The 20,876-nt window shown below is 39.3% G+C and overlaps 1 protein-coding gene across 13 annotated transcripts in view; it reads right to left on the bottom strand.

The window, feature by feature from the left end:
• Positions 1-20,876, bottom strand: part of GRIP1 (glutamate receptor interacting protein 1) — a 702,506-nt gene that overhangs the window by 77,676 nt on the left and 603,954 nt on the right. For all 13 annotated transcript variants that reach the window (XM_032284375.1, XM_032284413.1, XM_032284348.1 and 10 more), the window contains one exon: positions 9,931-10,011. In XM_032284375.1, coding sequence (XP_032140266.1) covers positions 9,931-10,011 — 81 coding nt within the window. The remainder of the gene's footprint in view (positions 1-9,930; positions 10,012-20,876) is intronic.

Raw genomic sequence — 20,876 nt, 5'->3', positions numbered from 1 at the left:
CAGGCCCCTAAAGTAAGATTTTGTTATAAACAGTCTGATCACCCCATAATAATCATACAGCCATATCATATCCCATAATCCCATCTGAATCGCAGGAAAATGTTTATGCACAAGAACAGATGGCTTAATATCTTAACACAACATTTAAAGAAAAAGAAAACATACATCGATACCTTACCTACTGTCTAAATTGGTCTGTAGCAAATGCTAATGGTACTTCATTCAATCATTATTCTTAGCTTCCAGCAAAGAATGCAAAACATTCTCTTTACTATAATTAACTCATAATTTAAAACTTCATTCAATGATTTGATAGAATGCCCCTAGAGGCATATAAGCATCTAGGATTTCTAGTTATGTCATATTTTAAAACTGCAAATTGTTCTGGGCATAGGGCACAAAAATAAAAACTTTGTTATTACCAGCAAGTATAGCTTTTCTAGCAACTGCCAATGAATTTTGCCGAGTTCAGTAACCATCACATAGCATTCAATGTTTCCTTTGACTTAAAAAAAAAAAAATCCATATTCCACTGAAATGGTCAGTATAACCAAACAATAATAGAGGCAACAAAATACATCAGACCTATCTCTGTCATCCTTCAAACAGAGGAATATAGCACTATAAGCTCCTGATCAGACCCACACAGCTTGCAGAGGAGTTTCAAACTTCTCATGATCTACAGACATGTGGCCATTTTCACATTCACTAGATTATTTTCTTTCTACTTGAATGGAGTCCACAGGGTCATGTCCACTGGGGTGATGAGGCTGAATCCAGAAGTGTGTCATCCAGATCTGTATGAGATCCTGCCCATCACCACCATGCATGTTAAATGTGGCCCAGTCATGGTTTGTGTATCCTAGCCACATGTTTTAATTTTCTACTACCTGAGAAGAAGTCACAAACCAGGCATGCTTTGCTTGGCTTACAGTGCTTTAAAAATATTTAGTTGCCAACACTTATAAATTAGCAGATTCTATATAGATATATGACTTCTTTTTAAAAAATAGATGGGCAATATGGTGTCATGATTAAGAGTCTGGACTTGGTGGCTAGAATGGTCGGGTCCAAAATCCTGGCACTACCACTTATTAGCTATATGTGCTTGAGCACACAGTCATTAGGCGCCCTCGTTTCCTCATCTGCAAAATGTTGAGGAGTAACAGTGCTTACCATATAGTTTTTGTTGGGAGAATTATGTGAGCTATTATATGTAAAGAGATTGGACCAGTGCACACAGGATGAACTACATAAATGTTTATTGTTGTTATTATTGTTTAACAACCATGGACTAAGTTTCCCACTATGTCCTTTAGATGGAGCCTTTGATTTCCCATCTGCCTCTGTCCTCATTGGGTTGATCTCACTCACTGACTCGCCTCCCCCATGAAGGCTTCTTAGTTAGTGACCCTTTGAATGAGAATACACTAGCATTTACTCAGTGCTTGGAATTTGACTGGAGTTCTCTACAGAACTATTCATTTATTTAGCACATATTTATTGAACACCAACTACGAGACAGGCACCTCTGCTCTGGTCACTGGCTATAAAACCCCAGAGAAGTTTAGTAAAAGGGAGAGGCAAGGCTGGTTAAATCTCCTGAGGTTATTAGGCATGAAATAGTTTTCTCTCTTCTGTGAAATGATTCCAAATTGGAAGTCCATGCAAACACATCATATGGGGATGGGGAAGGACATTGAATTCTTCAAGAGTGTAGTTAAGAAGAAAAGGGCAACAACAGATTATTAAGTTCTGAAATAGAAAAAACAATCACAAATCTTTAAAATTCCAATCTCCTTGAAATTTCAAATTAACTGGTCAAAGACATGACTGAAAGCTTGACAAAAAAGAGCAATGATGCTAAATCCTGTATTATATGATATATACTAGTACTGCCTCTTTCAAATTCATATTTTATGAAATGATTTTAATTCAAACTCATCACTTGTATCTCCAATGCAAGTGTTTTTTTTTTTTTTCTTTTTTTTTTGAGACGGAGTTTCGCTCTTGTTGCCCAGGCTGGAGTGCAATGGCGCGACCTCGGCTCACCGCAACCTCCGCCTCCCGGGTTCAGGCAATTCTCCTGCCTCAGCCTCCTGAGTAGCTGGGATTACAGGCACGCGCCACCATGCCCAGCTAATGTTTTGTAGTTTTAGTGGAGACGGGGTTTCACCATGTTGACCAGGATGGTCTCGATCTGCATTATTTGAGTCATTTACAAGCTTGTTCAGAATTCATCATCATCATGTGTATCTACAGCTCTTCTGCAATCCAGCCAAGCAATGTTATTGGAAATTTTATTCCAGATCACAAGACTCCGATTTAATAACATTGCGATATTGAGATTTTTCATGCTGTCTATAAACATTCTTGGTATTCACACAAAAAAATTTACTATATTAGTTTTTAAAATTTATTTTCTTTGTACCAAAAATATACATATACCAATTTAAAGAGTCAAGATTCTGAAAGAGCTGTCTTCAATTTCTTGCTTCCTCAGATGCAACTGATTTCAATTTTTTGGCTGTTTCCATATGGCTAAATAACCTAGGACTATTACTACCAAATTATTTTTTGGTGTTTGTCATTTTCTATTTACTTTCTATTATGAAAGATGAAGTTAGTTTCTCCCACCTCTAACATACTAACATATAACCACTAACATACTCATATAACTCATATACCCTTCTTGTGCCTCCATTTTCTCAGTACCATTTTGTCATAATTTTTGGTATTTATTAATCAACATTTGATATTTATTTTAGCATGACTATGTCAACAGTATCCAGAGATAAGTTATATAGCATTCCATGATTTCTTTCCTTTTCTGCAGAACATGTATTTCCTTTAGTTATCTGTTGTTTTGATGTTTTTGCTTTGTTTTCTTGTATTTATTATTAATTCAACTCCTCATATTTCCCAGGATATATGAATCTTCTCTCAATGTACCCAATCTTATCAGGAATTCTATCAGGGCTTGCTCATCTGTCTGGACTGGTTGCTTTCTAGGGTTGCCACACAGATCTTGGGGACTTCCTTCCCACACACTCTGGGAACCCAAGGTTCTCTTCTCTTCTCTCTTGCGTCCTTAGAGCCCTTGTATCCTGAACCCAACTCTCCTTGTTTCTGCCTTTACTTTCTCTCACTGTTGGTGGTGCACATTCTCTAGTAGCTTCTAGAGAACAGTGCAAGGGAGAAGAGTTTATTGAAACCTTGTATAGCTGAAAATGTCATTTTCTACTTTCATATTTGATTGACTACTCTGCTGAGTAAAGAATTCTAGGCTGGCAATCCTTTTAGAAAATTAAAGGCACTTTTCCATTGCTTCCTAGCTTCCAGAGTTGTGGCTGAAAAGCCTGATGCTACTCTGATTATTTGATTATTGTTTGTATTATTCTAATACATTGTATGACACCCCTTAATGCCCTGCTGTTCCAGCACTGGAGCCCTACAAAATTACTTCTTTGTCCAATGTTCTCAGAACTCTTAACAATAAACTTTGCTGCAGGTATTTCCATCCATAGGCATGGGCCATCATTTTGGAAATAAATCCATAATTTCTAGGACATTTATACATTTATTTATTTGATGTGCTTCTTTCCTCTTTCTTTCTGTAATCCCTATTACTTGGATGTTGTGTCATTTGGACTCAACCTGTATAATTTTCTCATCAATTCTAGATTCTTCATTTATGTGTTTTCTTCTAATTTCTGGACATGTTCCTTAACTTTATTTTCCAATATTTGTACTGAAGTTTTTTTCATTTCTCCCATACTCTTAATTTCCAAGGCCTCTTTTTTCCCCTCTGAATGTCATTTTGTAATAGCATCCACTCCCTGCTCACCTCATGAATGCAATATATTTGTTGCTAATGATGTCAATGATAGGTTTCTCTTTGGTTTTTCTTCTTTCTACATGTGCTATTTCTCTGATTTCCCTCTTTGTTTCTGGTGACAGCCTCGCATATTAGATTCTTCCTCAAGTGTCCATTTTTCTCTTAGCTGTCCGTTTATATTAAAGGGTGTGGCCCTAAAAAGCTGTTCAAAAGCTTGGTGTACCCAGGTGGGGCTTGTGGACTATGGTCTTAACTGTAAGTTTAGGTCTGGCTGTTTTATTGGGTCAGATGGACCTGATTTTTCCGCCCATTTGAAGGCTATTAAGCCTGACTACCTGGCTTCTTGAAGCTTCCTGGGGGAAGAAGGCTCTCAGTCTTAATATTCAGTATGCAAAAATCCCTAATTTCCATTTTTAAAGCAGTACTGCTGCATTCAGCTGTGTGCTCTCAGTCCAAATAACTCTCTATTGCATGCTTTCCAGAGAATGAAACTCTGGGCTTCTGCCAGGATAGGAGAGGGGTACTTGGGAGTTGGGGAAGGCATCTAAAGACTAAGGCCATTCTTAACAGGCTTTCAACCAATCCTCCTGCCTTAGGATTTTCCATCAAATGTACTTCTAGAAGTTTCTGGATCTTGTGCCTCTTTGGAGTACAAGATAAAAATCAGGCTCGTTATCAGCTTCCCCGCTGCTTCTTTAGTTAAATTAATCTTTCTTCATTTTCTTTGCCAAATTTGGTTGCTGTTGTCTATTTTCCTTTTATTTTTGTCCTTATGAGTTTTTGCCTTTTGAAAAATCTTATATTTTTATTTAAAGTGGAGTGTAGGGTGGGAGAAGAAGTAAAAGCATGTGTTCCAGCTACTTTCTTTTTGAAGCAGGCCAGGGATCCTTTTTAGGGGCCTGCTGGGCACCCCCTCCCAAATATAGAAATTTTTAAAAAAATGTCATCCTTTCAAGGGAAATTCCAGGCACCTAGGTAGGCTTGAAAAGTAAATGAGCAATCCTATAAGCAAGAAGATACAATACTGAGAACTTAAACAATAGTCTCCCAATCAAGTCAGAGTCACAAAGTATTTTGGTTCCCCATAGAAACTAAAAGATAATAGCTTAACATATGTTCTTAAGTTGTTTTTCAGAAACCTGGACCCACACCAGATGGAAAATGCTGATCACCGTTGCAGAAATCTCATGCAGATAAGGGAGAAGTAAGAACTGAACTCTATCATTTTTTGTTCTAAATTTCCTCCTGAGGACCCTGAAAAGAGTCACGCCTAAAGGCCACACTTTAACATTCCTTTTTGCTGACCCTAAGTTTTTAGACAAAGCCCTGCTTCTTTAACCAACTGCAAAATAAAAAAAATTCTGAATCCACTCATGACCTGTGAACCCCCACTGTGAGATACTTCTCTTTTTGGGCCAAACAATGCAAAGCCTCCATGTATTGATTTATGATTTTGCTTATAACCTCTGCTTCCTACTTTCAAAACCCATCTAGGCCATCAGGGAGTTTCAGTCTTAAACATTAGTTGCCCAGTTCTCCTTGCTTGGTGCCCTGCAACAAATGCTTCACTTTCTCTTGCTGAAAATTCTAGTATCAGTGTTTGGCTTTTTCTGTATGCTGGGCAAGGGGACCCAAGTTTGGTTTGGTAACATTTTGACCTCAGAAATTTTAAAACCACTCATAATCACATATACACATATATACACACATACACATACAAACTCTTAATCATTCAGCTTGACTTTAATTGCAACCGTAGATGTCATACATAGTAAGTAAAACAAGTTATTTGATTTGAAATGGAGCAGTGAATAGAGCTTTTTACTGCAAAGTTGGCAAAATAACAGGAGCCATTCTCTACTAAATACACTTAAGACTTAGGGGAAAATGACAGATTTGTTGTGCTTGTCATTACAAAGGCTGCTTTGTGATTCTATAAGAAAATAAAGCAAGCCTTTGTTTCTGCAAACAATTCAGTCAGAACTAAAAAGGAAAGCCAATGAATTCACTGTACTCACAAAATACTGCCTTTTGCTTTTCTGATATAGGATATAAGGAGTTTCATCAATCAGATGGTGACAGGGATGAGTGGTGTGGTGACAATGAAGCCAGTGCTAGTCAGAGACAATGGGTTTCGATCCCTGCTTCACCTTTTGTTAGCCCTCGGTCTTTGGGCAGGTTACCCAGCTGAGTTGTTCTTTCCTCTTTGTAAAATGGGGATGGATGTCACAGAGCCACTTTGAGGATTAAGTAAGAAAACACATAAAATTGCATAGTGCCATGCCTGGTACAAAACAGATACAAACCCCTCAATAAAACCTCAAGGGAAAACACCCATGTGAAAAGGACTTTACTGATAATGGCACGTGACAGAGACAACCAGGGTTCGATGACTTGAAAGGGAGGTAGGCTGTGCAGGAAGGTATGAGCTCTAGGGTTTCTGACTTAAGGTGTGGAGGCATCAGGATGTGACTTTTAGTCTCAGACTGCATCCTTCTGCTAGGTTGTTCTACTTTATTTGCTACAATAAATCACTCTATATCAGTGACAATATTATATTACAGCAATAACATCAATAAAAGCAATGCCTGGTGCTAATACGCTGCAAATGTGTCATCGGGAACTTAAGAAAATTAGTCTGAAACTGCTCACTATGTCTAAAATCAGACAGACTCATTTCTCAGTCAATTGGGTATGAAGAGTGAGCCGTAAAGGCTCTGCTGGTATGCTTTCAGAGATGAGGGGCTGCTTCTTAATAACTCAGAGCTTGCGCAAGGTGAAGAAGACAGAAAGGGGACTTGGTATAGAGATAGTGAGAAGAATCAAGTCTTCGCAGCACCTTGGTTTCACTAACAGTATCCATGTGTGTCTTAGAAGAGGGTTCCCAGATTTCTTCCTTATGTTGGCACTAGATTTTGTGGGCTGGAGCTGTGCTTAAAATATTTTAGCAGGCGTGGTGGCTCACACCTGTAATCCCAACACTTTAAGAGGCCAAGGCAGGAAAATTGCTTGAGTTTAGAAGTTCAAGACCAGCCTGAGCAACACAGTGAGACTTCATCTCTACAAAAATTTGAAAATTAGCCAGGCATTGTGGCTCATGCCTGTAGTCCCAGATATTTGGGAGGTTAAAGTGGGAAGATTGTTTGAGCCCAGGAGGTTGATGCTACAGTGAGCCATAATAGTGCTGCTGCACTCCAGCCCAGGTGACAGAGTGAGATCCTGTCTCAAAAAATAAAACATAAATAAATAATATTTCAAAAGGCTCTGTATGTAAAGTAAATAATGATGAAGATTATCATTACTAATGTTTGTTAGGGTTCACAACGTGTCCAAGGCATTTTACATACAGTAATTGATTTAATCTTCTCAACAACTCTATAAGGAAGGTAATATATACACGATTTTCTAGATAAAGAAACTTGGCACAAAGAGGTTGAGGGAATTGGGGCATGAAACAGTCTAGGCTCTGAGTCCTTGCTCTTAATTATTTTCCAAGTCAATCCTTCTTCAGTCCATGCATCAGCCTTTGCACAAACATTTATATTCATTCATCATCTCCCCTGGAGGCTAATTTCTTGGAGTGCATAGGGCTTAGTAAAAAATTGTTTGCAGGTAAAGTTTCTTATTCATTCACTCAGCAAACACAGGTATTAAATAACTATCTTGTATGTGCCAGGAACTGTGCTAGGCCTCAGGATTTTACTAACTCATAACAATGAAAATGGATTCTGGCCTTTTAAAAAATTTTTCTAAAAAGCAAAGTCGGCCTTCTCATCTGGTAAAATAAGAGTATTTTCCATGAGGGGACAAAACCAAAGCATGGTGGTAATGATTAGTTGTGTAAATGGAGCTGCAGCTCTAGAAGAACTGACAAGCATGTTTGACAAGTTCATGTATCATTTCTCCATCTGAGAACAGCACAACACTTTCAGCTTCCATGAATTTGTTTGCTTGTGGCTGGCTAAAATTCAAGCCATCTTTATGGCAGTTTTCAGATTTTTGCCATTATTCCTATTAAAACCCATTTTAGAAGTAAAACACTCATGTAAAACAAAACATCATCATAAAGCATAATATTAAATGATTCTTCATGTGAATAAAACAAATATTTTGTAGTTTGTGTATAAGACTATATCTCAAATTAGCATATAAATGTCTACTTTTTAAAATAAGAAATATACCGCAGGATATTTTTAGATGGATACTTTCTGGGCTAAATTACATTTTTGATTTATACCAATTTGTAATTAAGAATACATCTATCATATAAAACAAATTGAAAGGCAATTTTCCTGCTTAAAATTTAAGAGTAAAATAACTGTATGGCAGTGGTGATAGAAGCTTCTGAGGAACAGAGGACTTCAGAATACCAACCAGCAGGATGCATCTAGAAGGACAGGGCGTATATTCTTAAAGCTTAGCATTGGGGTTAGAGCATGGTGGACACTTAGGATGCATTTGTTGAGGGAAGGCAGAAGAATGAAAGAATGGAAGTTGGGGCAGGGTCTCTGTGTACAGAAGCAGGTTATATACTGCACAACTCCAAGACGCACCACTTCCACAGCTAGTTCTGACACAATAAATGAATGGATTGGAATAAATAAAATTAAATAGAATAGCCTTAAAGTTGTATGAGGGTTTGCATGCAGAAGCCATTTTGAGCCCTAAATATGTTTGGAATAGTAAATCCTGATATGCTTTCTTAATTTTAGTAGCTGTAGCTGTTGACACTATAGTGACATACCATCTTTGATGCATAGTGAACACACTGAGAGGCTAAGCAACCTAATCTAAAAAATAAATGACTTTAGGAACACTTAGGATAGTGCTGAAGTCTCTAAAATCCCATTCCATCTTTTAGCTTTTCTCTCAGTAGGTCACATTAGGGTTTGGGAGAATCTAGGCTCTCTCTCATACATATAGCTTCTTGCTCTTAATATTTATTCTGAATTGCAGTACCATTCTTTTTAGTGTTACAGTAGACACGTGTGGCTTATTGGTTATAAATAAAATTTCATTTTTCAGTATTAAATTTATATTATCCATGTTGAACCAGAGAGCAGCATTTCACACTGCCCAATTGAGAACTTTTATTTATTTTTTGCCTGAGTCACTGACAGAATTGCTATCTGACAGAGTGTAGTGAGGCACTTTTATGTGGCCTCATCATTTTTTCTTGAAAAAAACAGCTCTTGGTCACAGTTACTACCTCTATGTCTCCTTTGGTCTTTAAGCCTTTATTATTTGCTTCATTTTCTTGGGACATTTATGGATGCATTTAGACTATGGATATTAAAAGCCTCAAAAAACCCTCAATTTCTATTCTAGAAAAGTCCATTGGAGCTAACATTCTAAAAGTTGTTTTAAAAAAAGCAGTTATAAAACTAGAGCCTGAGGAAAGGAGAAAATTAAGTACATTTATATGGTCCACTTTTCCTTTCTGTTCAGTTTTCCAGGTACTGTGTACCATGGAGGAATTCAAGGATTTACTTAAGAGATACTGTTTTAGTCTTGTGAAAAGGATTGTAGATGCATAGTGGACAGATAGGAAGACAGTCTTAAAAGTAAGTAAATGTAACTTTTGTTAAATAGATTATTGTAAAAACAATTCACAATACATTGTGAATTAATATACAATAAACTAATAATATATACAATATACTAATAATTCACAATATTAAACGTAGAGAATGTATGTGCATCTATCTCTCATCTAATTATTCATCTGGGGTGTGAGATACATGTTTATTGAGTACTGACTCATCACTTGCGAGGCACTGTACTAGGTAGATAAATATGTAATTTTATTCAACAATTAAAACAATCCTATATTTTCTAGCTATCCTTAGATAGCTAAGGACAGCTAGAAAATATTTTACATATGAAGAAATATAAGATTGGAGAGAGTCTGACTAACTTGTCCCACTCACACAGCCAGTTTGTGCTGGAGGTGTGACTAACTCCACATTTCTGTATCATGACATAAAAACTTGGCAAAGACATGTAAAACCTTTGTCACACCTGCAAAACAGTCAACAATACAGTTTTCTAATGTCTTTAAAAATTATTTGAAAGAAATAACTTCTACTTACAACTTATGGTTATTCCAAGTTCCACATTGTGTTTCTTAGGGAGCTTTACATGAAATGTTCCACTACTTGGGATGACAGACTCTGTAATTTCAAAACAAAAAAGAGTGTGTTAATAGAACCTGAGGACTGGAGCACCCATCAATAAAAATGCATTGGGAATACTTGCATCATAATCACCTATAGCTAAAACAGTAGGAACTGAAATAAGATGAATGCCTTTAAAATCCTGGTAAATTAAGCTCCTAGTGATCAATACATGTCCCATCCATAGGCAACTGTGTGTAATTCGCAGCAACAGTTGAGTTCAGTATTTCTCAAATGTGATGCACACATCATCTACATCAAATTTACCTGAATACGCATTACAAATAATGATTCCTGAATCATTTCAATCTATGAATCAGAATCTCTAAGGTGATTCTTAGGCATAGTAAGGTTTAAGAACCTTAGGTCCTATTTTATTCTTTCCACACCTAGCCGTATTTTCCAAGAGTGTACTATTCAGTAATTCTTCTTCCCCACTCCACCCCCATTTATTGTTTGAAGGTACCTGGGAAAATAGATTTCAGGAGAGATGTCAGTTTGGTGTGATGGTTGTTGATTGGGCAGTGAGAGTGGGTGGAGAGGTGCCTTAATTTGTAATGTAAATAGTGGAAAGTACAATTTAAGAGGTAGAATCAGGAGTGACATTCAAAATATTTCACAGCCAGAACAGTACTGCTTATCAATCAATCACAGTAAAACAACCAGACTAGATGCTGACCACAGAGCTAGAACACAGGGACCCAGGAGATCCCATCTACATTAAATGATCCTTTAGTTTCTGTATAATGGGGAACTTTTAGAAATCCCAGAGAGGATGGGGTCACTGGAAGAGTGTGAAAGTGGGTTCAGATACTGGCCAGGCAGTAAAGAAGTAAGCTAATATTGAAGCAACAGAGAGAGAATCTGTGTGCACTGGCTGAATCTCAACCCAGGACAGAGCTAAACTAACTTTACCCAGATCTAATTAATGTCCCAGAAAGGAAGAAATCGCTACAGACTCTTAAATATACTCTTCTTAAAATTCCTTTAACAGTCAGAAAGACCTTCAATTAAAGATAAGGTTAAAATGGAAATATCCATTGAAGAGATAGCATCTATTCATACTAAATTGCTGATGACCATAATCCCTTTTGAGGGTTTTAGAAAGAAGTGGGGAGAGGTTTCAGGAACAATGGAAACAGCTTAAAGACAGGCATGTGGGATGGGTGAGCTAGCCACAGGCCTGCTTGATCAGCTTGACTCAAGGCAGATGCCCATCCGGCATATAACCACAGTAGAACCATTAGGCCCTCAGACCGTTAGTTTAATTTACTAATCACGTATTTAACACATGTGAGTCTGTGCAAACTGGAGGTGATGGTTAGGATTAGACTCATGGAATCGAAGAGAGGACTCTCTTCTTTGTTCGGCCTTGAATTGCTCTTCTTGACCTCTTGTCCTTTCGCAGGAGAAATTCAGGCATTAAACGTTTCATCAGACCAGATGAGTTTTCAACTCAGAAGTTTCGCCATACAGTGTTAAACTGGAGCACACAATAGAAATTTGATTTTCCTGGGCCCGCCACTTCTAGAAAGCCACCTATACAAAGGATCCCCAAACTGGATCTCAGCCTCAATGCTGCTCCTGGGTCTTCCTTCTCTGGCCTCCCTCCTTCGCTCTGGTTTTTATTTACTTCAGAGGGGAGCGAGGGAATCAGCTGCCTTTTCCACTTCCTCCCTCAACCAAGTGAGTGTCATGGACTGAGTTAATACCTTCGGGCCTGGCACGGTGGCTCAGGCTGTAATCCTAGCACTATGGGAGGCCGAGGTGGGCAAATCATGAGGTCAGGAGTTTAAAACTAGCCTGGCCAACATAGTGAAACCTTGTCTGTACTAAAAATACAAAAATTAGCCAGGTGTGGTGGTGCGCACCTGTAGTCCTACCTACTTGGAAGGCTGAAGCTGGAGAATCGCTTGAACCCAGGAGATGGAGGTTGTGGTCAGCCGAGATTGTGCCACTGTACTCCAGCCTGGGCAACAGAGCAAGACTCTGTCTCAAAAAAACAAAAATCTACCTTTGACTTTGGGGTTGTCTTCAGCTAACACTCCTGTGTGCCAGGAAGTGAATCCACATATATTTATTTATTCACTAAGAATTTGTACCCTTTAAATTTCTCAGCAGGACTTGAGATAGAGAAAATTATTTCCCATAGTAGATTTCCAAAAGACTGGCTAATTTGAAAAAGAGAAATGAAGTAGGTAAAAAACCACTTAGGTGTGCTTTACTTCCTGACTTCAGGAGCTGCAAATGTCAGAAATGTTAACTTACAAAATATTTTTCCAATTCATGCCTATCCTGAGTCCTCCCCATACCACACTCTAACAACAAAAGGCTAATTTCCACCTTCCTTCCACCCTCAAAGTGACAGTTTAAGAATTTGGAATTAGCATGCAGACTGGGGACAGAGAGGGCCTTTGGAAGTGGCCAGGTTTTGCCCATATGCACCAGCAGCGAGTCAGCAGAGAGAGGAAAGAAAGAAGTAAGCGTATATGAGGGGAGAGACTGCGCCTGGCCTTGACAGCCACTGAAGTCAGGTTCTAGCCACTCCTGGCTGTGAAACACAGGTTGCGCTTCCAGTGAATGCCTCTTCTCTGATTGAACTAGGTGGAGTGCATTTTTCTTGCTGGCAACTCAAAGATCCCTAATGAACACATTGATTCAGTTGAGGAAGTGGGATGAAAGCAGGCAGAAAGCTTCCACACGAGTGTTTACAGCCATAGCAGAAATAAATGATTTGATTACTTGGATAAAGCACACAAATGGCCCCTAAGGAAATGCACATGAAGCATCATTATTTGTAGAACTCATTTCACAAACGAGTGACCATTTACTATTTTATTTCTTTTTTTGGGGGGGAGGCGGGCAGGGTCTCACTCTGTCACCCAGGCTGGAGTACAAGTGGCACAATCACAGTTCACTGCAGCTTTGACCTTTGCAGGCTCAGGTGATCCTCCTGCCTCAGCCTCCCAAGTAGCTAGAACTACAAGCACCCACGACCGTGCCCAGCTAATTTTTGTATTTTTTATAGAGACAAGGTTTCTGCCATGTTGCCCAAACTGGTCTCAAACTCCTGGGCTCAAGTGATCTATCCACCTCAGCCTCCTAAAAGGCTGTGATTACAGGTGGAGCCATTGTGCCTGTCCTACCCATTTAATATTTCCTGTTTTAAGAAAAAGTTCTCTGTGAAAGAGAAAGGGAGCATACTATATATTTGTATATGTGTATCTGTAGATGCTTATAACATCTTGCCCATGATGCTATGCTGGTATAAGTGAGGTCTTTGAAACACGAGGGCCAGAAAATGCTATTCCAGAATAGTTACTACAGCAATATTTTGCTTTTATAAATTTTTAATCCAGGGAAGCTTGACCAAGATTAACATTGTTAATGACACTGCAGGAGATATTATCACTTCCCGGAAAACAGTAATGAATCACTTCTGACTACATGAGATTTGAAATATTCATAATGATGAACAAATATCAACTAATAAATCTCTTTGCTCAAGCTGTGGCTTCATTTTAATCTTTAAATGCCAACATGATTTATATTTGTTATTTTTTCTTTATATAATTATTTGGCTGTTAAAGCAAAGACATATTTAATTTGGGGTTTCTTAAAGAAACGCTAGTAAAGAGGAAAAGATCCAATATTTGGAAAAGCAGCAGATTTAGAGGAAGTACATAGAATCTAAGAACAAATGATGTTTATTTTGTTAGACTCGCATGTAATTATTTTGTACTTCCCTGATTTTGCTTTATCTCTGTTAATACTATAATTAAAAACACATTTGGGTAAACAAAGGTCTCCTGCTTTCCAAGTGGTCTGCTTTTCTGCCTGAAGCATTCATTGTTGGCACAGTAAGATAACCACCACATCATAATTCATCAATGTGAACACTCTTTGTGAGGAATGTGAATGTTTAACTCCCACCAATGTGGCGGGGGCGGGGGGCGGGGTTCCATAATGATGGCAAACATCATTTGATAGGATTTTCACTGAGACTTCTTTCCAGAACAAAGACGTATTTTTTACCAACAAAATAACTTCAGAGTTAAAGTAGAAACTTCAGGTATTTTTCATGATATTAGTAGGAGATCAGTGTTTAAAAGATAGTCTCGAACAAGGTAAAATGTAAATTGTGCATATGTTATGATTACAGCTTTATAAAATTATATGTATGGTAAAGGATTTTGGTAAGAAATACAAAAATTTAAACATATTTATTAGCATGATGGGTTATGAACACTTTTAACTTAAAATAATTCCATGAAAGTTACTATGATGTTTGTGCAGTGCAGTGCAGTGTGGTACCTATAATTAAAGAGCCAGATTTGGGGCCAGGGCACAGTGGCTCACACCTGTAATCCTAGCACTTTGGGAGGCCAAGGGGGGGCAGACTGTCTGAGCTCAGGAGTTTGAGACCAGCCTGGCCAACATGGTAAAACCCTGTCTCTACTAAAAATACAAAAATACTTAGCTGGGCTTTGTGGCACACACCTAGTAATCCCAGCTACTTGGGAGACTGAGGCACGAAAATTGCTTGAACCCAGGAGATGGAGGTTGCAGTGAACTAAGATCGTGCCACTGCACTCCAGCCTGGGCAACAGAGCGAGACTGTCTCCAAAAGAAAAAAAGAAAAAGGGGAGAGAGATTTGGGCAAAAATGAGTCAAGCTTTTTAGCCACTGCATGTCTCTCAAAATATTTATGAAATAGAGATAATTTATCGCTGAAGTCCAAGGGTTTGGGAATTAATATCTGGTAGTAAAATATTTCTGAGGCAGAATTTTGGAAATGGATGGCTTACATCCAGACAATTAGGAGTGGGCCCAAAGTACTGAGCAGTCTTGAAACAGCTCACGTCCAGATATTCCCCACTAATGTCCCAAGTTCTTGACTGGCTAGAAAGAATTTTTCTGAATCCAATAGTTTCCAATAGATACTAGTAGGTTAGTAACGACTAACTAGAGTATTTTATTAAGGACTATGATGCTGTATCTGGGCTCAGCAGGAGAATACTGGTGTCACCTAGTGATGTCTATCATGAGCTAGGGAGGAAGGAATGACAAGATGAGAACATAGCTTTTCTTGCCCTGTTCTACATTATTTCCATCTCTTTGAAGTGGGTTACTTTCTGGAACAATGAAGGGCAAGGGGAGATGAACTTACACTTCCTTTTCCTGCCCCTTATCAAGTAAGCTGGGTCCTGAACAAAGTGGGTTTAATGGACACAGTTCCCATTTTTTAGGAGCTTAAATCTAAGATACTAAACTATTCAATCAACAAATATTAAAATATACATATATAGTTACAAGTAAATACTTAGATACTGCTTATGAAGAAGACCAAATTGTGCTGGTAATGTCAAACTGAAATGTAGTGAGTGGGTGCTCCTGGAATGTTCTACAGTGCACACAGTGTTCAACAAACCACCTTCCTGCAACAAAGAATGTCAGTAGGGCAGAGGTTCAGAACACTCGCTCCAATTGCTTCATGCTGGTAACATCTCTTTGAAGAGGCAATGCAATGTGATATGGGAAACGGAGACTCCAAGTCAACAGACGTAGGTCTACTACTCACCCTGCTGTATGACCTTGGGTTTCCTCAATTGAGCCTCAGTTTCCCCATTTATAATGAATAAAGATATTGGATTATAAGAGGCATTTCACCACTAATATTGTTATTGTACTTAACAATAATTAACCACTAATGTTGTGTTATTGTAGTTATTGTACATTCTGGGTGTGCTGGACGGCCTTCTTTGAAAACTGTATCTTCACCATCATGTGACCCATCCTTGAAAAATCCTACCTGATTCTTGCTCGGTCACAGCTGACTAGAGGGTAGGATGCTAAACCTAAGCTGGGCCAGCTAGATTCTTTCTCTTGAGAATGATAAATTAGAACTGGCTGGGCACTTCAGCAAAGATGGGACAATTGCATACAATAAAAAGTCAGAGAAAACTTGTCTACAGGGACAAATGGAGCAGATATGCAGCACTGAAAGACCAGGAACCCCAGAGAAACAGTGAGGATGATCTCAGCTCCTGATGCAATCTGAAGTTCTGATCCCAGATCCTCAGGAGAGCCTACTGCTCTCCATCCATTCATTCACCGAGTATTTTTTTTTTTTTTAAGATGGTGTCTTGCTCTGTCCCTCAGGCTGGAGTACAGTGGTATGGTCTTGACTCACTGCAACCTCAGCCTCCTGGGTTCAAGCGATTCTCCTGCCTCAGCCTCCCCAAAGTTAGGATTACAGGCATGCACCACTACACCAGGATAATTTTTGTATTTTTAGTAGAGACGGGATTTTACCATGCTGGCCAGGCTGGTCTGGAACTCCTGACCTCAATGATCTGCCCACCTTGGTCTCCCAAAGTGCTGGGATTACAGGCATGAGCCACCGCACCCAGCCTCATTCAGCGAGTATTGACTGAATGAAAGCTTCTTGTATTCCAAGCACTACATTGGGTGCTAGGTAAACATTCATAAACAAAACCCACAAAGTTCCTGATTTCATAGGTTTTTCCACTGGAGAGGAGAGAAAATAAATAAAAATAAATACACAGTGTAATCTCAGAGTGTGAGAAGGGCTAAGCAGAACCATAAATCTGGGAAAGAGAATAGAAAGTGATAGTTCATCAGAGAAGGCTTCTCTGAGCAAGTGACATTTGAGCAAAGACCTGAATGAAGTGAGCCAAACCACCCAGACATGACAGAAGGCAGCTACAGTGAAGCTCCTTCTGTGGAATTGTGCTTGGCATGTGCAATGCAGCTAGTTCACACTCCCCTCCTAATTCTAAGTCCTGCCATCTTTCTGTGAGATTTCCCTGCATGGCTGGTCCTTCCATTACACTGTCTTCCCAGTTCTCAGATCTCTCCTGGTTGAGGATTTTTACCTCCACTCTACTTCAGCAAATCACTACCCTAAGTCTTGCCTGACCTTCTCTGAAATTCTAAACTCTTAGACAGCACTTTGGCCTCAACCTCCTAGACATCAGCTCTCTCATTCCTTTCTGTCACTATTCCTTTTTCTCTTGAAGATCTCTAGTTCCTTAAGTCTTACCTTTTCTCTCAGTCTATCAGGATGATCTATTATTAATTCCCATCTCTCTCACTTAGATTCTTTCAAACACAGCAGTGCATTGTAGTGGTGGGAGTGTGACCTTTGAAGCCAGGCTACCTGGGTTAAAATCCCAGCCTACCATCAATTATATGTGCCTCAATTTTCTGAGGACATAATCATAGTATCCTCTGCCATTGCTGTTATAAGAATTAAACAATTTGATGCACACATCACGTTTAGAAAGCGACAGGCCACAGAGCAAGCATTTGATAAATATTACCATAATAATTATGATGTTACTATCATAATTATTCATCTGCTCTCCCAGAAACATTTTGAACCTCCCTGACTAGTTCTTCTGTTGAACCTTCTCTGGAAACCTCAATCTCTGGCTCAATCTTATCATTTATTTTCTCTGTTCTTATTACTTGGCAGCTGAGGTCTTCTGAAAAAAACAAAACAAAACAAAACAAAACAAAACATACTCCACTGTGTAGGTTGATGCTGCTATAAACTTCAAGCTTCCACTCTGCTTGAACATCCTTTTGCAGGCTTCTCGCTGGTTTCCTCACTAATTCCTCCCATTTGCTATTCTAAATCTTCATCCTTTTCAACCCTCCAAGCTGCTGATCTTCTCACCCTCGCTTGACAGTTCTTACATGAACCACCTAAAAGCCAGCTAAAAACGTACTTATATTCTCACGTCCTTTTCTTTTCTTTTTAAAAATTACTTTAATTTTTGTAGGTGCATATTAGGCATGTATATTTATGGGTTACATGAGATACTTTGATATAGGCATGCAATGCACAATAACCACATCAGGGAAAATGGGGTATCCATCCCCTCCAGTGCCCATACTTTTGGTTTCAAACAATCCAGTTATACTCTTCTGGCTATTTTTAAATGTATGATTAAATTATTATATTCACTTATTTATTTGTTTGCTTTTTTGAGATGCAGTCTTGCTCTGTTGCCCAGGGTGGAGTGCAGTGGCACAATCTTGGCTCACTGCAATCTGCACCTCCCGGGTTCAAGTGATTCTCCTGCCTCAGCCTCCCGAGTAGCTGGGATTACAGGCACATGCCGCCATGACAGGCTAATTTTTTGTATTTTAGTAGAGAGGGGTTTCAGTGTGTTGTCCAGGCTGGTCTAGAACTCCTGAGCTCAGGTGATCCACCTGCCCTGGCCTCCCAAAGTGCTAGGATTAAAGGCATGAGCTACCGGGCCCGGCCAATTAAATTATTTTTTACTACAGTCACCCTGTTGTGCTAGCAAACGCCAGGTCTTATTCAGTCTTCCCAAAATTTTTTGGACTCATTAACCAACCCCACTCCCACAATCATTACTACTCTTCCCAGCCTCTGGTAACCATCCTTCTACTCTCTATCTCCAGAAGTTCAGTTAAGTTTAGCTCCCACAGTTAAGTGAGAACATGTGAGGTTTGTCTCTCTGTGTCTTACATCCTTTTCTACAAACTCATAGGAAGAGGTCTTCTACCTTCTGTCTTGGACTTCTCTTTCGCATTCTTTTGTGGATCTAATTCCATCAATTATCTCTTCTCTCCCTCATTCATGTCAGGCCCCAAACATGCTCAGTCTCTCCAATCTTAACAAAACAAAGCCACAAAATAAAATAACACCCTTCTGAACTTTCAGTCTCCCACTAACTGTTGTCTCTTCTTCTTTCTCTACAGCTAAATTTCTTGACCTCACCAAATGTCCCCTAGGGCAAAATTGACTCTGGTTGAGAACTACTGAATAAAGGATGTAAGAATATAAAATAGAGCAACAGTTATTTAAGTAAATTCAGCAGAAGTTCTCAAAAGAGGAGCCTACAGTGGTCTCCAGTCTCTTTTATCCAGTCAGTGCATTTTTCCTGCCATACTCTTTTTCAAAATCCATTTCCTAAAGCAGGCAGCAAGCAGAGTGTCTCTGTACATGCCACTCTCCATTCATTCCTCAGCTCACTGCAATTTGACTTCTGCCCCGACTTCCCAGATCTATTCATACTATGGCAATGTCTTTCTTCCTAATGGCCAAATCCAAAGGACATTTCCTACCTTATGTAACTTGAATTCTCCATAGTACCTTTAAACTACTGATCATGACTTTTGCCTTGAAATTCTTTCTTTGGCTTCCAAAATGCCACCTTCTTTTGGTTCTCTTCCATTTTTCAAGGTGTACCTTCATCGCCTTTGCTCACATTTTTCCCCTGTAAGTCTCAGTATTCCTCAGGCAGAGTCCCCTCCTCGGTCCCTTTCTTACTGCCACTCTTTCCTTAGTGGTCTCCTTTTTTTCCAGTGACTTTAACAATCACTGCCATGTTGGTCACCCCTTGCTCTTGCTATCCAGCCCAGACCCTCAATCCTAGGCTCCAGAAGGTACTGCCTGCACTACTGTCTCCTGAGCTTTCTTTCTGCATTCCAGTGGCAACACAAATTTGGCAAGTCTGTTCTTACCATTTAGCAGCTCATTGCCACCTATTTAGCTTTGAGTTCTTTGAGGATATGAATCTTTTCTATTTTCTCTTTCAATGATATGAACATAGCACAGTGCTTAGCACCTAGTAACTGGTGCTCAGTAACTGTCATTTGAATGAAGGAACAGACATGCTTGTCTTTTTTCTCTAGTACTGGCAGAGGATTTGCCAACTCCTCTCTAAAAACAGAATTATTTTTCCTATTTCCATATTTCCCCTCTTCCAGTCTTCTCAGCTAAAGACATCACTGTCTACCCAACTGCTCCCCGTCACACCTCAGGAGCCATCCATGCTCTTCCTTCTCCCTCATCTTCCATATCCAACCCATAAGCAAGTCCTGTCAGCTCTGCTTCAAGCCATGTCCTAAATTCCACTATTTGTCACCACTTCCAGCACTACCACGGTGTCAAGCCACCACCATGCCTTACCTGTCCAACTGCCACAGTCTCCTAACTGGCTTTTCTGCTTCTATTTCCCCTTCCATGTCAGAACGCTCTTTCTAAAACATTCCTCAGATTAGCTCCTCTGCATAAAATGCTCCATGGTTTCATTATACTCAGAAGGTGATCTAAATTCCTTGCCAGGCACTGCATTACTCAGCCCCCCTAACCCCTCCAACTCCATCACCAAATCCAAACCCAACTCCCTTATACTGTTCCGAGAGCAGCCCTTTTTGTTGTTTCTCCAGCAAACTAACTGCTCTGGCTAAGATCTTTATACTGTCTACTCCCTGTCCCTACAATGCCCTCTTCTGAGAGCCTTACAAAGTGACTCTTCTCAGCCTTCACATCACTGCCCAAGTGTCACTTCCTTAGAAAATGGGCCTACAAAACTAGCTCCCTTAAAGTAATTCTCTAACCCTCTAACCTGCTGTATTTTCCTCAGAGCACAGATTCTTTAAATTTTAATTAATTAATTTTTTTGAGACAGGCTCTCACTCTGTCATGCAGGCTGGAGTTTAGTGGTACAATCACTGCACACTGCAGCCTTGACCTCCAGGGGCCAAGTGATCCTCTCAACTCAGCCTCCTGAGTAGCTGGGACTACAGACGTGCACCACCATGCCAGGCTAATTTTAAAAACTTTTTTTTTTTTTTTTTTTTTTTTCAGAGATGGGGTCTTTCTATATTTCCCAGGCTGGTTTTGACCTTCTGGGCTCAAGTGATCCTCCCACCTCAGACTCCAAAGTGCTGCGATTATAGGTGTAAGCCACCACACTGGGCAATATTTGTTAATTTTTAAATTAACTTTCTGTATGCTGCTATAATATAAGCTTCATATAATATAAGCTTTTTACAAAATATAAGTTTTTTTTTTT

This window comes from Sapajus apella, unplaced genomic scaffold, assembly GCF_009761245.1.
Source record: "Sapajus apella isolate SASKATOON/1434 unplaced genomic scaffold, GSC_monkey_1.0 scaffold2, whole genome shotgun sequence".
NCBI lineage: Eukaryota > Metazoa > Chordata > Mammalia > Primates > Cebidae > Sapajus > Sapajus apella.
This window is presented reverse-complemented; position numbering and strand designations above follow the sequence as displayed.